Source organism: Sebastes umbrosus, chromosome 14 (assembly GCF_015220745.1).
Source record: "Sebastes umbrosus isolate fSebUmb1 chromosome 14, fSebUmb1.pri, whole genome shotgun sequence".
NCBI lineage: Eukaryota > Metazoa > Chordata > Actinopteri > Perciformes > Sebastidae > Sebastes > Sebastes umbrosus.
In genome coordinates, this window is record NC_051282.1 from 23,923,679 (window position 1) to 23,941,989 (window position 18,311).

General features: G+C 39.6%; 1 protein-coding gene across 3 annotated transcripts in view; it reads right to left on the reverse strand.

Moving 5' to 3' along the window:
* Positions 1–16,031, reverse strand: part of pbx4 (pre-B-cell leukemia transcription factor 4) — a 33,690-nt gene extending 17,659 nt beyond the window's left edge. The window contains exons 1-3 of one of the 3 annotated variants that reach the window (XM_037791766.1): positions 15,094–16,028; positions 12,476–12,589; positions 10,843–10,916 (exon numbers count right to left, since the gene is read on the reverse strand). In XM_037791766.1, coding sequence (XP_037647694.1) covers positions 10,843–10,916; positions 12,476–12,589; positions 15,094–15,278 — 373 coding nt within the window. In that variant the 5' untranslated portion in view covers positions 15,279–16,028. Of the gene's footprint in view, positions 1–10,842; positions 10,917–12,475; positions 12,590–15,093 lie in introns of all 3 variants that reach the window. The other 2 variants (XM_037791768.1, XM_037791767.1) reach the window with 2 other exon arrangements.
* Between the last annotated feature and the right edge of the window lie 2,280 nt (positions 16,032–18,311).

Here is an 18,311-nt window from a genome sequence, read left to right on the forward strand (position 1 = left end):
TGTGTGTGTGATTTTACGGTTTGTGCCGCCGTAAAACTATAATGCGGCGGCACACGTGTGTAAATGTGACCGACAATTTTTTTTCAATTATGAGAACTGATCGGCGGATCAGCTGAAAACTGTCCGTTTTCGGTTATTCACAGTGCATCTCCTAGAAGCAAAATACAACTGCATGACACCTCCCCATTAGTGAAGCCAAAACATCTGGATCACCCCCTGGTGGCTGGGTTTAGGAAGCGCTGGATTTGATATTCTCCAGAGTTTTCGATGAGCGGAGCAGTTTAAACGTCAATATCACAGTCAATCATGTTCATTTTATTGTGGGAATGCCAAAATCGTGATCATGATTAATATTTTACTAATTGTGCAGCCCTAGTTGAAGTGTGGAAAAAACCCAAACTGACCAGACCTAATCTGAATTTTATTTTTCCAAATTCTAATGTTGGATCAGTTTGACTTCCACTATGTAGGAAAAGAGTGATGAGTGGCTTTAGAGAAGGGAGAGAGCAGTTTCATCAGAGTCCTTGACCTTTAGATCCATGCAATGAAATACAAACTTCATGTTCATTATGCCCAATTAGTCACCCAGTAAAGTCTGTAAATGTAAAATCACATGTGCTCATATCACGACTAGCAGTCTTTAGCAATCCGAGTAGGAGCCTTGATGCCGATGGCACTTTCTTTACGATGTCATATGTTGTAGCAATTGATTAATGTCAACTTTCAGGAACAAGTTCCTCTGAGTATATAGTGATTTCATTTACCATGCCATTTCAGTAGAATATGGGTTGCTCAAAGAAAGGGGCTTGGATGAATAAAATGTTGCCTTGGGCGAGTTGTAGAATATGGCATTAAAAATGAATAATTTCCCTGATGGGCTTTTTGCCAAATGAATATTCGGTAAAGCTAAATTTCTACTGCAAATTCAACATAAAACAGTGTGTACCCCATTCTTCTAAATGGCGTTTTTCTTTGTGGAGTACAGTCAACTTAATGAGTCTAATCCATATGTCCATTCCCACTTTAAGCAGCTCACGCTAATCAGCATCTGTTTGGGTAGTCCACAAGAGTCCTGTTGCACGCAGCCCCCCACTCTGACACAAACACACACACACACACAAACACAAACTGAGAGGTAAGTATTGAGAGCAAACACAGTGTGTTCTGATTAAGGTGTGAATTGGAGAACTCACACCTTGGGCAAACACAACACTTCAGTCCAACACATCATTAATCAGCCCTTAATTAACTAAAGAGAGAGGCTTGGACACTCGAGCGATGACGACGTGTACCCTCCTTGAATGGTCATACACAAACACACCGTTTCACACACAAAAACACACACAAACACTAATGAGGGATAGATCAATTTGGGTTGTCACTTAATCTGCATAAATATAAGACAATTAAAGATCTACAGTGTCTTTTCCATATGTCTTTTACTTATATGATAGCCATTTCAATAGATTTTTTGTAGGTCAAAAGTAAAAGTAGGCTGAAAAGCAATCATATAAACGCAGTCTATTTAAAAGTAACTGAATTCAAATTAACCTAGAGGATATAAATAATTAGCCACCCCCACAAGCAGTAAATTCCTTTTTTTTATTTAAAGCTTGATCAAACATACCCAGGACATATTTATCCGGGTTGGTATACTTCACAAATATCATATCATGTGTGAACCAAGTCACTCTTATCATATCAAAATGAAAAATACCAATTGAAACTTAAGTTAAACCCCCTAAAATAAGACTGACAGTATACTCAAAATTTCAAATAGTCATATATTGTGCATTTGCATGGCTAAAACGATGGGCTTGTAACGAAAAAGAAGCACAACATTTGGCACAATATTTCGTTTTTTTTTTTAATTGTCATTGCAATGTCACCTTGCTCAATTAAAACATCACGAAAGACTGCAAAATTGTGCTCAGGGATTTTTTGAGTTAGTCGAAAGAGAGTATCAGTAGAAAACAGCACTACTGCATACTGCCAGCCTGACTTGTAACGGACGTTGTTTTAAGTGACTGAGCAATAGAAAGATAATTTTTCTAGAAAATATTTTGGTCAATATGGCACAAACGCTAAAACGAATGGTGTTTAAAGGGTTATTAAACACAGTCGAGCAGCCGTGACTACATCTCCAACATGATATCCCCCGGTCTAGTACAGTTCTGCACGCAGAGAAAAAACGAAGAGACATGGAAGAAAGAATCTGAAATGTCACAGGAGGAAGAGGAGGATGACGAAGAGCACCTTAGCAGGAGGCTTGTTAAAGCACTGCTAGGATCTTCCCCCAGTCAACTCTCATCAGGCCAGCTGCCTCCTGTGCTCATTAGCACAGACTCTTAAGGAGCTCCTAAAGACTTTGTGAAAAATGAACGCTCATTTGAGAGGTCGTTAATTTGCACTGTTATGCAAATTAGGTGGCAATTAAGCGATAGATCAGAAGAGCAGTGCCCATTTATAACAAGTGAACAAGCATTATGACACAGTCAGATGGTGCCAGAGAGAGCTGAGGCTACATGGTTAGTCTGCACAGGTCCGATGTACCAGCTTAGTAAGGAATAAAAACACTGTTTCTAGAATGTGTCTGGCTGGTCGGGATAACGATTTACCAGTGCTTTTACTGGAACCTGTACACACATAAATGAATACACATATTCCAATCTGATGGAAACACAAACTAATCACCCTCCCAGAATATGGATTTATTCTGGATTAGCAGACAGTACTACATCAATCCATCCATCTATACTCATAATGAGTGCCACAAGCTTAAAAAAAAAGGCATGGGCTTCCCAGTATCTGTAATAACCCCATGCATACTGCTAATCTGAGGGTGGCTAGTAAACCCCCCCTCACTCGCCCTGATGTTTCCATCTCTCCCCTGCGTTTATGACATGGTGTGAAATATACAAACATACTGTCTGGGACAGCAATGTGCACTACTGCAGAGGGGTGGAAGGCTCCCATCAATTGTAATTAATCCTTAATTAGTCAGGATTAGGAGCTAGGCTCCGACACTCTCCCACCCCACCGCCACCAAACTAATGCAATCCAGCTGAGACCACATTTACATATCTTTAATTAAAGAGACGCCGGCTTCTTTTAAGAGCAAAGCCTAAAAGCAATGTGTGAGGCAGAGACATGCTGAGAGGGAGGGCAGATGAGATGAAGAGGTAGGGGTCCACCCTGTGGGTGATCCTTGACCAATACTGATGGGTCACTCAATATTTCCTGGTTTCTTGTTGTTGGGCACATATTCATGGGAATCTGTGGATCCAAAGTAAGCCGTACAAGTGCAAAACATGGCGCATTGCCTGCCAATTAAATTTCAGCAATGTCTTTCACCAGTATGTGTGTTCCCACTTCCTGAGTGTTGCTGAGTTTTATTTGCTGCCCTTTCTAATTTAGTAAGTAACCCAAATGAAATAGCACCAATTATATTCAATTTCTGTTTAATTTCAGTTTATTATCTCTTTATTTTTCCAAATCTCCCATCACCAGTTTCAACTAGGGCTGGGCAATACATCGATATTAAATCACTATCGTGACATAAGACTAGATATTGTCTTAGATTTTGGATATTGTAATATTGTATTATGGCATAAGAGATGAAGAGGTAGGAGTCCACCCTGTGGGTGATCCTTGACCAGTACTGATGGGTCAATATTCCCTGGTTTCTTGTTGTTGGACATAAATGAATGGGAATCTGTATATCCAAAGTAAGCCGTAAGTGTGCGAAACATGGCGCCTTGCCAGTCGTGTCAATCTGGCCAATTAAATTTCAGTCACCAGTATGTGTGTTCCCACTTCCTGAGTGTTGCTGAGTTTTATTTTCTGCCCTCCTTAATTTAGAAAGTAACCCAAGTGAAATATAGCAAAACATTTATTTAATTTTCTGTTTAATTTCAGATTATCTCCTTATTTTTCCAAAACTCCCATCACCTGTTTCAACTAGGGCTGGGCAATATATCAATATTGTGATATGAGACTAGATATCATCTTAGATTTTAGATATCGTAATATTGTATTGTGGCATACAGTCAATGTTTCCTTGTTTTAAAGGCTGCATCACAGTAAAGTGATGTAGCTGTTCTATTATTTGCCTTTACCCAGTTAGTCATTATATCCACATTACTGAGGATTAGCTATCAAAGAACCCCATTGTGTAAATATTTTGTAAAAGCACCAATGTTCCACCCTACAATATATCGTCTCAAAATCGAGGTATTTGGTAAAGATTGTTGTGATATCTCATTTTCTCCATATCGCCCAGCCCTAGTTTCAACTATCAATCAAATGCTTGATCAACCATGTTCTTAACTCCTCTTCCAATAAACCTAACCTAATTATTCTTAGCAAATTACAACAGACAAAAACATCCTAGAGAGGGCATTCTTTTCAAATAATAACCATGCAATTCATTAACAAAAGGCTTGTCAACTGTTAGAGATTTTTATACTCATTCGTCCACATCCAGCCACCCTGATCTCCGTGAAATACTGAGTGACAGCACAGCCAAATCACTGCTCTTGGTGAATCATGGCTAAAATCATGTTGCAGCAGTCTTGAAGGTGAACAATTCCACTGAGCTTTTCCTCACCCTACAACACACTCCAGGCAGCAGTTTCCCCTGTCAATATACAGAGGCCCAGTTCCTACAGGAATAATACCACATGGGGAAATCAGTTGGCCCACACACCATTAGGCCTCGGCTGAAGGTTGGGGTGCTCTGCCTCCCCACTTTGAGTTGGGTGGTGGGGGGGTGGTGGTGTGTCTGTCAGGGCCAGGGGTCTGTGTGATATTAGCCGTCTGCCAATCTGGCTTGGGGAATGGACACCGAGTAATTACTCCTGCTCTTACTGCCTCATCAATCTCCCTGTATCGCTCCTGCACCCCTCCTCCCCAACACACGCTCTATCTTTTTTCGTTCTCTTCTGCAAAGGGGTCGGGGAAAGAAAAAAACGATTGAGTGGCAGGCCACCACAAAAACAACAGAGAATCCTGAAAAGCCAATGAGATAATCCAGCACCACTGCATAGTGGGTGTAAATATAAAACTGGCTCTTTGAAATAGAAAACCAGAGGATTGTACCAAGTGAAAAGTTGGTGTGGCTGCACAACGGTGGCCTATTCTTGTTTCAAACCCAATAAAACTGACAATGCAGGTTTGGTAGCTTCACATAGGTCGCATTTCTACCGCTAACTATTTTTATCTTGTTACTGCATTTGGCTTAAAAGGCAATGCATGCTTTACCTCATAAAAATATAATAAGACTTCCCACAGGTACCTAACAACTCATAAAATTTTATGGCTCTGTTCCAAATTGGGCTCTTTGAAAACTAATAATAATTAAGTTGCTTTAATGAGGCATGTGATTCACTCGACTTCATGTACTGTAGTCTGTCAAAGTCTGTGAAATACAAACATAAAACCAATCAGGTGATGCTAAACGGGGTTTTCCCAACAAACATTGAGAGCTACCAACTGGTTAACACTGGTTTGTGATGTTTTGTTGTCAACTTTCAAGCACGGCCTCTAAAATAAAAAAGACATACAAATTGAAATGAGATTTCTAAAGGCTCTAAAAAGATGTTTATTCTGGCTGTTAATTAACACATGGCAACCATGTGTGACTTTTAAAAGTGCTTTGTTTGGGTGTTTTAACAACTACAATCATGCTGTAATTCTATTAACATGTAATTGGGGCTGTTTCGTTGCTGCAATGGTATTTAGACAAATGAGTGCTGTGAATGCCAACGTAAGGTAATGATTAAGGAACTTACATGGTTTGTAAAAACATTATGATTCCAATAAGCTGATTTAACATACATTGTTTAATAGTTTGTATACTCTCTGTAAGGATGCATGCTAGTTGATATGCTAACAGAAAATAATAAAAATAGGGCTGCAACTAATGAACTGGAATCAGAATTTTGACTTTTTTTTCTTAAAAAATGACTCGAACTGATTAAACAATTATCAAAATAGTTGGCAATTAATTTAATAGTTGGCAACTAATCGACTAATTGTTGCAGCTCTAAATATAATAATCCATTCAGATAAAACTTACACTACAAAACAGCACTGCACTACTCTGGGTGTGGTGCTACAGGTTACAGGTAAGATAAAATATGAACCACTTTGAAGGCATATTAAATGTCAAGAAGCTGCATGGTGGTTTATACACCTTTGAGGGAGGATTGTACAACTCTTGACAGTTAACACAACAGCCATATTTCTTTCTTCATCACAGTCTAATTATTTTTTGCTAAATGTATTTGTAATCATTGATAGGATATGACTAAACAGGAGAAGATTTTATATTTACTGCAACCAGAAATAGCAGTGAAAAACATAAACCGGAGAGCGAGTTCATGGAGTTGGCTAAATCTCACCGTTCATCCATCTTGTCAAAACATTAATAGGATGTGATGATGGGTTGTCAGCTAGCCGCTTTGCCAACATACTAGCTAAGTGCCGCTGGCTCTGCTGGCAGGCATCCACTGTGAGATTTTGGTGCTTGTAGGTGTTTAGAAAAATAAGACATTTCAATCCAACGTTGGTAAATAGCTCAGTCAAATTAAACACATATTACAGGACTGATCTCAACCACATAGTTAGCTTATCATTTGAAGGATCAGCCGATGTATGTGCTCTAAAATAACAACTCTTCAGATAATGCAAACAGAGAGAAGTGAGTGGGCCTGTAGCAGAGGCAGACCACAAATACCCAGTGCCCCAGACACATTGTTAGGATACTGGCACAACTGGGCACCTAACAGAGCAATCAACTGGCTTGAGTTAACATCACACTGGCTGCAGGCCATCAGGATGTCCTGGCTGTTAAACCCTCACTGTTGCTGAGGGATGAGGGGTGTACAGATACATGCACATCATAAGAACTGGCACATTAGCTTTTAATAATAAGAGGCGACACAGCGCTAGCCATTGCATCAGTCTTAAATAGGTAAGGTGCTTGCCAGTTTGCCACTGTTTCTACACAGCCAACTAGCAGCATTATCCTACGGAGTTGTTTATCAGACAGCTTATCAAGATGAGTGGCAAGTGTTGGGGTGTGAACTTGTCCAAGTGAGGGGGAGGAGGGAGAGACTCACTTTGCTATATCCAAGCTAAAAAGAAAAAGTTGTATAGCTTTAATTCCGCTTGAAAAACTATTTTTATTTTCATTTAAAACCCGTCCAAAAATAAACAACTGGGAATGTTCAGGCTTGAAAGAGAGGGACTTGAGCGGGGTGACAGAACAGAGTGAGTGACAGATTCACTGTTGTCATGTGCAAAGCACAAGGAATGCATAAAAGTAAGGAGGAACGCCTCAAACATGCCCAAACTTAATGAAAAACTTCTGAGAGTAACTGCAGTGGCTTGTGAGAGATTTTGGCATAAGCTGTCCCATTGCACCAAGAGCTATTTTTACAGCAAATACCCATGAGAGCGAGGGAGAACAGAACTGAGTTGAAGCAAAGCCACTGGCTCTCAACTTTGATCATTTCCCGTCTCTCTCCGAGTGCTTTAATTTCGTTTTTGGAGTGCATCTTTAATATAGTATTAACAGGAATCAAATTTCACGCAGATGGAGGTCATGTTTAATGTGAGAGCTCAGGACAACGCAGGCACTGTTGTAAAATGGGGGGGGGTTGGGGGTGTTTTGGGGTGGTGGTGGCAGTGGGGGGGTGTTGGGGGGCACTGGCATTTGCGCAGAACATTTCCTTTACAATGAAAACAATCTAACCAACTGCAGCACTCAGAGGAATTCACCTCCCATCCCCCACACCCCACCTCCCCCTCCTCCACCACCACCATTACATTACCATATCAAAGCCCCGAGTTCAGAGCAAGTCTTCTCTTTCAAGAATGGGAGCGAGGCAGAGGAAGGGAGGGAGGGAGGAGGGGAGAGAGGACAAGACCGAGGCAGTAGGAGTAGACCCGAGACCCGAGTTTGCTTTTATCCTTGTTCGGTGTGTGTTCAAGAGTGTGTATGCGGGTGCGCCGACACAAGTGCATGTTTGTTAGTGAAAAAAGACTGCAGAAAAATCTGTGGAGATACTAGAGGACTACTGATTGGGTCTTCCACAAGCTGCACTGAAGAGAAGTCAATTCACATTCCAGAGGCACATAATGGGGCCTGCAGGGGGTCTGATGGAGTAGCAGAGAAATGCCAAAGCAGGTACACAGTGCAGTTAGGAGGGCACTACGTGGCAGATGGCCAGCAGAGTACAGGCAAAGATCTCTATATCTCATCGCTGGCGTATTCACCTCAAGCGTGAATCTATTGTTAACCCACCTCTATGTCTGTTTTTCTGCTCAGCTTACTGTAAGAGTGCTCACAGTCCTCCTCTCCAGTTTGCTGGGAGACTAAATGTGAAAATCAAAGTGAATGGCATTAGGGTAAATAAGACCACTGGTTGCCTGGGAAACAGTGTACCCTGCCCCACTCACTCAAGCCTAGCCTTTACTTTTGTCCAATCACTGGAGAGCAATAATACATTATTGACAGAGGGCCACAACAGGCAGCAGTGCAGCATTTTCAAATTGTATTTGAACAAGAGAGGTTTGCTGTTAGAAGACACACAAGGCAAGTGAAAAGAGAGAAAAGCACACAGGAAGACAAGAGCGGAGAGAGGCTGGCAGAGGGAGAGGATTTAAAAAACGCACCCCATTTACACTACCATAACCATCAATCTGCCATCCATCCCAGGCCTGCGCCTTTGAACCGCACTAGAATCTGTCACATAGCTGACTTGAATAGCTAACAAGATGAGAATAAGCAGCGTGTTTACTTTGAATAATTTCACGAGTAAGAGCAAATCTGAGATATTTACATAGGCAATAATTTCCATCAGATCACGTGTGTTTGAAATTCAGCATTATTTGTTAAGACAGTGTCAGAATAGTTCCTCGTTGCTTTGCATGTTGTGTTTGGATGAAGGTGCTGCATTGATATGCATATCAATTTATTCCCAATACGCAATTACCCTACACTGTGTGGTGTAGCTGTTTTAACAGTGTGGGAGAAGAGCATCTCTTTGTACTGAAATAGCAGAACAGTTTGATTGTAAAGCAATAACCCCTGTGGAGTTTTTCATATCTGCCTGCTGTCAACTAGCTGTGCATGAACTTTCTTTTGGGATCAGGTTTGATTTTTCTTATAATTTGGAAATGATTCTTTGTGGTAGTGGTAGCAGTAGGTCTTTTATTACCCTGCTTTAATATAGTAACTATTGCTGTGAACTAACTGTAAAAGCCTTGGCTGCAGTGTTCATACATTTGGTCACATAACGCTTCATCATTTGAAATGGAAATTGACAGGAATAAAAAAATGCAAGCAGAGTATATTTCTGCATTCAAAACAAAGTTGCAATCTGATAAATATGTATGTATACTCAGAGAGCTGTTAGCATGTTCTGCAGCAGGTTCTGCTGTCTGACTCAAGTTTCAAAGGCACCGATCCACTAAGATTAGTTTCAGCTGGTCAGTGTGAAGTCTGGACAGGAGCCAGAAATAGGTTAAGTTTCTATAATTACTTAGGCCAAAACAAAAAACAGTAATAGATTAGGGCTGTGTATTGGCAAAAAATCTAGCGATACAATACATATCATGTGATCTATTACGATACTGTAAGCAAAACAATATATTATTTAATTAAACCAAATTTTTGGAAAACTGTCATAGTAAAAAGAACACAGTACAATCTGCATTTATCACTGTCTCTTTAACATCCAACATCATAGCACTACTTTAAGAGGGCAGAAACACAGAGAGGGTGCATCTCTTTGCAAATTAAATAAAGTATTAACTGAATTAATATTTGCATGTAAACTATTGATTACAAATTTATAGTGTTTTTGAGAATCAATACAATATCACAAAACTAGGGATGTCAATCAATTGAAATATTTAATCGCGATTAATACAATTTTTAACTGTTCAAAATGTACCTCAAAAGGAGATTTGTCAAGTATTTAATACTCTTATCAACATGGGAGTGGGCAAATGTGCTGCTTTGTGCAAATGTATGTATATATTCATTACTAGAAATCAATTAATAACACAAATCAATGACCAATATTGTCCAGAAACCCTCACAGGTACTGCATTTAGCATAAACAATATGCTGAAATCATAACATGGCAAACTCAAGCTCAACAGGCAACAACAGCTGTCAGTGTGTCAGTGTGCTGACTTGACTATGTCTTGCCCCAAACTGCCTGTGATTATCATAAAGTGGGCATGTCTGTAAAGGGGACACTCAATTGAGAGGTCAATTGACCCCTTTGAAAATGGCCATGCCAGTTTTTCCTTGTCCAAATTTAGTGTAAGTTTGGAGTGTTATTTATCCTCCTTCGCGACAAACAAGTGTGCCATGGTTGGTACCAATGGATTCCTAAGGATTTCTAGTTTCATATGATGCCAATATCTTCACTCTAGCTTTAAAACCGAGCTTGCTACAACCTAAAATCGCGTTAATACGTTAAAGGAATTAGTGGCGTTAAAACGAATTTGCGTTAACACGTTACCTTTGCCAGCCCTACACGAAACATAATATCATGATAGTTGATATTTCCAATATTTTCTTACACCCCTATAATGCATATTTAGAATGATCTTGAACCGAAGCATGCACAATACATGCAGCGAAATCTGTTCTATATAAAAATACAATCAATAGTCAATCAATAGAGTTCTCTGCAAGGCCATTAAAAAAGTAACTTGGTGCCAGGGAAACTGGAACAAAAGGCACACTACATCTCAACACTGGGTTACAACCTGAGCAGACTGGAGAACACAAAGAGAAGAAGTGAAGTAGAAACTCACCCGTCTTCTCTTTGATCTCACAGAGAACGCTGAAGAGGGCTGGCTTCATTCTGTGACAGTTCAGGGCATGCTTCCTGTAAGAGAGGAGAGGGAATAAGAGAGGGAGAGAGCGAGGAGGATTACGATAAACAGACCTCCATCTCAAGTCATTCCATGTCCTCCCCCATAAAAACAGGTAGAGGAGCTGTATGTATTATGCATACAGCATTTCAAGAGTGTAGAGCAACACAGCAGGACGGAGCTGTGTTGTTTAAAGGCATTTTCAATGGCCAAATGCCATTGTCAGTGCAGAAGCATCCCTGATGCGTCAATCTGAACTAGCGAGAGTAATGTTGTCATTTGGATGCTTTGCACTGTGGGACAGGTAATGATGCCAAACCTCAAGGTCATCATTACTGAGCACCAGATTCCAGAGTTAATACACAGTAATCTCATTTCTACCTCTCACAGAAAGACTTGTTCCATAAAAGTAGATGGTGAGTTGATAGAGAGGATTAGGATTAAGTTGCAATTTTTAATTTAATCAGAGACGTTCTCTTTATTGCCAGACAGGCTAATAGCAATTAAAAGGAGAAAGGGCAAAACTTCTACAGTTCACCGTAATCAAATCACAACTCCTGCTATTACACATCAATGCACCCACACACACCCATACAGCTTACTCGTGTATTAAAACTCGTATAACTGGAATGCTGTAGCAAAGCCCCACTCCTAATATGACCCTAATTGACTTGACACTATAGTCAAACGTTAACTACTGTACTGACAGTGCACACCAATTAGTTCAGAGAGGAGGAGTGCTGCCGAGTACATATAGAACTGCAATTTAAAAGTAATGTTTTTCCCATTTAAAAACGTATGAAGGGCACACAAAAACATGTAACTAAGCATGCAATACAAGCATGTGAAACTCATAATGTTCCATTGTTACAGAGGTGTTGTTTAACTCCATAGTAACTCTGTGGCCATGGTTTGCAGTGCTGTTGTAATTGCATTATCTTGTAAAAATGCTTCTGTAATTCTGTGCACCCCTTGTATTTTTAATGCCTACTTCTAAAGATGGAGAGAAAACAAGCATATTGATGTGTTCTACATATCACAACAGGCATCATTTATTGCAAAAACAGATGGCAACAACTTAAATATGTAACTGGAAAAATGCATCATACAGTTAAAGATTAGGTGAAAAACAAAACCAGCATGAGGCCTCCGTTTCTAATGAGCATGAATTGGGAAACATGAAAAACCTGAAAATCGCTCTGAAATAAAGCATTTCTTTTCCAAATAACATTACTAACAACACATTTAAAAACAACCACAGATGAACATGATTTGGCTACACCTGACCTCAACACCAATTCCAGTTGTGGATGTCCACTGCAGTATTAATGAGGGGACTATGGGGACTAGTGTCTTGTATGTGCGCCTACTGTATGCCACGAAGGACTGCCTTTCTGTGAGAATAATCTGTGAAGGTATTATGATGTAAAGAGTTATGTGTCTAGCATTAAATATGTTATTTTTGTCCACCAATTTTGTCACTGCTGGATTGAGTTGGGGGGAGGGCTGCCTTCAGCATGGAGGGTATGAGCAGGAGGGGGAGAAGGAGGTGCTCATGCGGTCCTGTACTGACCTGTGCTGGAAGTTGAGTGGCAGGCCACCCCCTGCCATGCCCCCCCCTGCTCTCCCTCCCTCTGTGGGGTCGTCTGATCCACCCCAATGCGCCGGCGAGTCCTCTGGCCAGCATCTGAACATATGGCGACAGGGTGAGAGGATGAGGGTGGATGGTGCGCAGGAAGTGTACTCTGCAACACCGAGTTCTTGCGCTGCCCTGACCACTCCCCATCCCGACACACTGCCACCCTGCATGACAAGGTCGTCATGCTCGCATGGGAGCCACCACACATTAACTTGTAGACCATGACCGAGGGAAAGATTGATGTGTGGGTGACAAACTTGATCAGAGGTAAGTATGATGTTGATGAAAACTGTACATTTTAAGTTATACCAATTGCTATATATTATGAAAACTATTTGTAGCAACAGACTGTGTGTATAGTCCTGAAGTCTGGTTACGTTTCATCACTGATGTAAACCTGAGAAGCAAACAACAATTCCACACTTAGTGCAAGCTAGTCCATCAGCTAATGCTAAACATACCGTTCAGAAGATGAATATTTTATTATAAGAACTGCCTTAAATGTTTATATAGATAATATGCACGTGAGAGCAGCAATAATTTCCGCTGTACATGCCTCACAATTTGTGTGAGCTGCCAGCAGGCTGCATTCTTTTTAGCATTAATCCTGCACATATATGGCATGAGGAGGACATGCTCTGAGTGGGAGTTTAGATCAATACAAGCATCCAGCAAGGACACCTCTGGCACTTCCGAAGCAGCCACACCTTTAATTAGTTTTTCAGAATAGCCTGTTAACATCTAATAATAGGCCCGCAATGGTTTCCTACACTGTAATTGCCCCTTTAAATCCAAAATAATTGAAATTTACATTATTTGTTGCACCATAGTACAACCTTTTACGAGAGTGTTTTTTTTACAAATCATAAAGAAAAAAAGACTGGGAGAAGAAGATAACTGCAATAAGCAAGATTATTTGCATATGTCAATGAAATGAGGCCTGATTAAGTCCTCAAACTTGTACTGAAGAAAAGGTAATATCCCAGTGTTCATAGGCTGCTGGTGTAGCATCATCCCTCCCCCTCACCACCATCTCATTAATAGAAACTCGATTTGCGGACAGCTGCACTCGCGTACACATTATAGGAGAATTGATTGCACCCAGCACACAATGAAAAGGATGAACACCAGGGAGGGAGGGAGTGAAAGAGGAGTGAATTAATTAAGAGAACCAGGTGGTCAAATGTTGGGTGGAAAATCACTAGCTAATGACACATCACACTGTGGCCACAGTCTTGCAGTGGACGGTTGTCTATTGTTGAAATGCTGTCGCTTCATCTGAAACTGACCTTATGCTCCTTGAGCCACATGGCAAATGAGTGCAGGTCACTGCAATGCATAATCCTGAAAATACCCCTAACACAAACATTAAGTGAAGAGTCATATGTATGAATGATTGCTGTCATCACAGACAGCACTGGGGCTGATAGTGGGACAACTGAGCAATCCTTACCCTTACCTTAATTTATCAGCTCATTTGCATTTCAATGACTAATGTTATCGACACCCATTTGATAGTATAGCCACGTTTCAGATACATGTTGTTATAATTAGGCAAATCTAATTTGCAATATAGTCTGATTAGTTATTTGTTTCACTCAGATTGCTCTCAGTGGAGCAACTTAAAAACATCTTAGAAAGTGTATTGTTGACGTACTTCTTAGTAGTTTTGATAATTGATGTAAAAGGGAAATTTGCGTCACTAACTGGGTATTGTCCTATGAGCCAATGAGGAGATAAACTCATTAAATATGTACGATTTGTTTTCTTTTAGCAGGGATTTATAAAAAGCTTTAAAATTACTACTCCTGTGGCCTAACAAAACTACTATTATTTTGTTTAAACCAACAGATCCATGTATGCAAATACAGCTTTAGTGCATTTTTTTTCAATAGGGAATTCAAACTTTTTAAATTTAACACTTCATTGATATACAAATTAAGAAGTGAGCATGTTTACAAACTACAGTTACACAATAAAAGCACGATTTGAAGTAACAAAGAACCTCCTTTTCAAACTACAACAGCACTGTAATGTGTTCAAGTTATTCTCCATCTAAAATGTATTGCTTTACAATGTAAGTTGCCTTAATGTTAATGAGATAACGCATTACCTAAGGTTTCACAGAAAAGCTTGAGCCCTAAAAAGCAGAAAATAAGACACATACACAACGCACTTTAGCTATATCATGTGTGGTGTAAAAATTCAAACTTTTTAAATTTAACACTTCATTAATATACAAATTAAGATTATTCAAACAACTGACCATGTTTACAAACTACAGTTACACAATAAAAGCACGATTTGAAGTAACAAAAGAACCTCCTTTTCAAACTACAGCAGCAATGTAATGTGTGCAAGTTATTCTCCATCTAAAATGTATTTGCTTTACAATGTAAATGTTGTGCCATTACCTAAGGTTTCACAGAAAAGCTTGAGCCCTAAAAAGCAGAAAATAAAGGCACATATACAAACGCACTTTAGCTTTAGCTATATCATGTGTGTGGAAAAGGAAAAATGGCTCTTCGCCTTGTGTGTCTGTCTTGTCTTACCTGGCCTGTGCTTCGTCCAGGCTCTCGTCGGTGATGGCCATTATCTGCTGTAGGATATCCCCTATGTCTTGCTGAGGCTGACCGAGGCTCTGCTGTTTCCTCACCGAGTCTGGGTCACCGACATCGGCTTGTGCTAGTCCACCGAGTCCGGCGAGACCCGACAGCATCCTGGTCTGGTCATCCATACTTTTGCAAAAGAAAAAAACTCGCCAGTCGGAAAAAGAACACAATAATAAGCTAAGCCTGTTAAGCTAGCAAGCAAAGAAGTATCTATACGACAAAATCATACAACACTTCTTCACAATAACCGACAGCGACGACTAAGAAAAATAGTTAAAGGTTTGTTTGTTATAAAACAAACACAAATCGCTTGTGTTTTCACCCTCCTTCACTTCAAGTCGAGGCTAACGTGAAGCTAACGGCTAGCTAACCGCCGTGTGAGGAGCTAGCTCTGTTAGCAGCCTCTAGTAGCCGAGCAGCAGCAGCAGCAGCAGGGACACACTGTGTTTGCTGGCCAACAGCGACTCAATCATTGTCGGAAATTAAAAATTAAAAACGCAGAAACATGGCAAACACTCTCGTCTTTTAAAAGGTATAAAAAAACACGCCGATTCAAAAAGAGAAATAAGAAATGAAGAGCAGAGAGTTGAAGCTTTTTCAGGGACCGTCTCCGTCCGTTGGCTCCAATCAGAAGAGACGGTTTGCCATTGTTGTTGATGTCGCGCGACTATGTGGGACGTTGTTGGAGGGCTGCGCGAGCAGTGTGCGTCGCGTTGACCATTGAACTCGTAGCACCACAGCAGGGTGGGTTCATCTACTGATATAGAAACAAGATACTACTAAAAAGATATATTTCTGGTGCATTGTTGGTAACAAAGCATCAAATATTAATGTTGTAACACAGCCTTTAACTGTATTACTCCTCCAGGTGACAACATTCCCTTTACAAATGGATAGCCCCTGACGTCACCAGCATCCTATTATAATTGGTTCAAACCAAATGCTTTATTTAACCCATCTGGTTGTAAGATCCTCTGTTAATGAGCATGAGTTCAACAAAAGAAAGCTTTAAAAAAAAAAAAAAATTGATCCAAATCATTTTCCTCATCAATATAAGGTGAGATACTTAAAGGTCCCATATTATAAAAAAGTGAGATTTTCATGTTTTTTTTTTTATTATAAAGCAGGCTTAAGTCCTATATAAATACTGTGAAAGTACTGGAACACTCAATCCACGGAGAAATACACACAGCCCGTATTCAGAAACTCTGCATTTGAAACAAGCCGTCAGGATTTCTGTCAATTCGTGATGTCACAAATATACAATATTTAGACCATTGACACAATTTTTAAGCGTAAACATTCTAAATGTGTCCCAGTTTATTCCTGTTTGCAGTGTATGTGAATGTCATCGTCTTTAAAAATAAAATAAAACACGCCGATTCAAAAAGAGAAATAAGACATGAATGCAGCGGCTAAGCTTTCAGGGACCGTCTGGCTCCAATCAGAAACCTCCCACCAAAACAGACTACGGTTAGCCATTGTTGTTGATGTGGCGCAATATGTGGGACGTTGGAGGGCTGCGCGAGCAGTGTGCGTCGCGTTGACCATTGAACTCGTAGCACCACAGTGGGTGGGTTAATCTACTGCTATAGAAAAAAAGCTACTAATAAAAAGATATATTTCTGTATTAGCTGGTGGTGCAATGTTGGTAACAAAGCATCAAATATTTAATGTTGTAACACAGCCTTCCAGACCCTTTAACTGTATTACTCCTCCAGGTGACAACATTCCCGTTACAAATGGATAGCCCCCTTACGTCACCAGCATTGCTTGTCCTATTATAATTGATTCAAACCAAATGCTTTAACCCATCTGGTTGTAAGAACAAACCGTAAGACCCTCTGTTAATAAGCATGTGTTCAACAAAGAAAGCTTTAAAAAAAAAAAAAATTGGTTCAAACCATTTACCTCATCAATATAAGGTGAGATACTTAAAGGTCCCATATTATAAAAAAGTGAGATTTTCATGTCTTTTATATTATAAAGCAGGTTTAAGAGATATATAAATACTATGAAAGTATCAAAACACTCAATCCATGGAGAAATACACACAGCCCGTATTAAGAAACTCTGCATTTGAAACAAGCCGTGAGGATTTCTGTCCATTTGTGATGTCACAAATCTACAATATTTAGACCATTTCAGTTTTAAACGTAAACATACTAAATGTGTCCCAGTTTATTTCCTGTTGCAGTATATGTGAATGACATCAGCTGACAGGATGTAAACATGGACCCAAGCTGTTGCCTAGCAACGCAATTCCATTGCCATTCCGCTGAAATGCGCTAAAACAGAGCGTTTCTGACAGAGCGTGAATGCAGGTATATTCAGACAGACAGGATGAGAAAAATAATGTGTTTTTTGAACATTAAAGCATGTAAACATGTTCTAGTAGAAACCCAAAATACAAACATGAACCTGAAAATGAGCATATGTCCCCTTTAAGATGAATGTTGAAATAAATATGTTTGATGCAATGATATATTTTAGTCATGATAAGATTGGAAATAACATGCTGTATATAATACAAATATTTTTTTATAGACAAAATGTACAGGAATCAAGCCAACTTTCCTGTACAACTTAACCATCATACCAAATATTAAAAACAAAAAAAGCCATTAAGACTTTTAAATTATTAAATTATTATAATATAATGTATATAATGTATACACAAACCCTCGCATTATGAAATGTATATGTAATTGTTTTTGTTTTGCCTTCTATTTGTCTTGTTTTTTTTGTTCAACTGTATGTATCTGTACCTCTGTAAATGTGCATGAGTTCAATAAAGAAAGCATAAAAAACGCTTTTCTAAACAAAACTTTGAAATTAATGCTTGTAGATATTTAAAGCTGCAGTAGGTAGAATTGGAGCAAATATGATTAAAAAATATGCATTTTTATAAAACGGTCACTATATCGTGACAGTAGGGCAGGAGACAGGTTATCTGGAAATGTTCCTCTGTGTCCTCCGGTGCTCCTAATGGCATCTACAAGATTTCACAAACCGGAGCCTGTCGTCTCTGAGCAGCTGGCAATCATTCGCAAACTCCGATCAAAAGGTCAAACTAGGCAGCGCTGATCAAATATGAATCAATATTCTGTTACTGTAATGTCTATTTCTCGCATAAAATGTTTTCAGAAACATCTTGT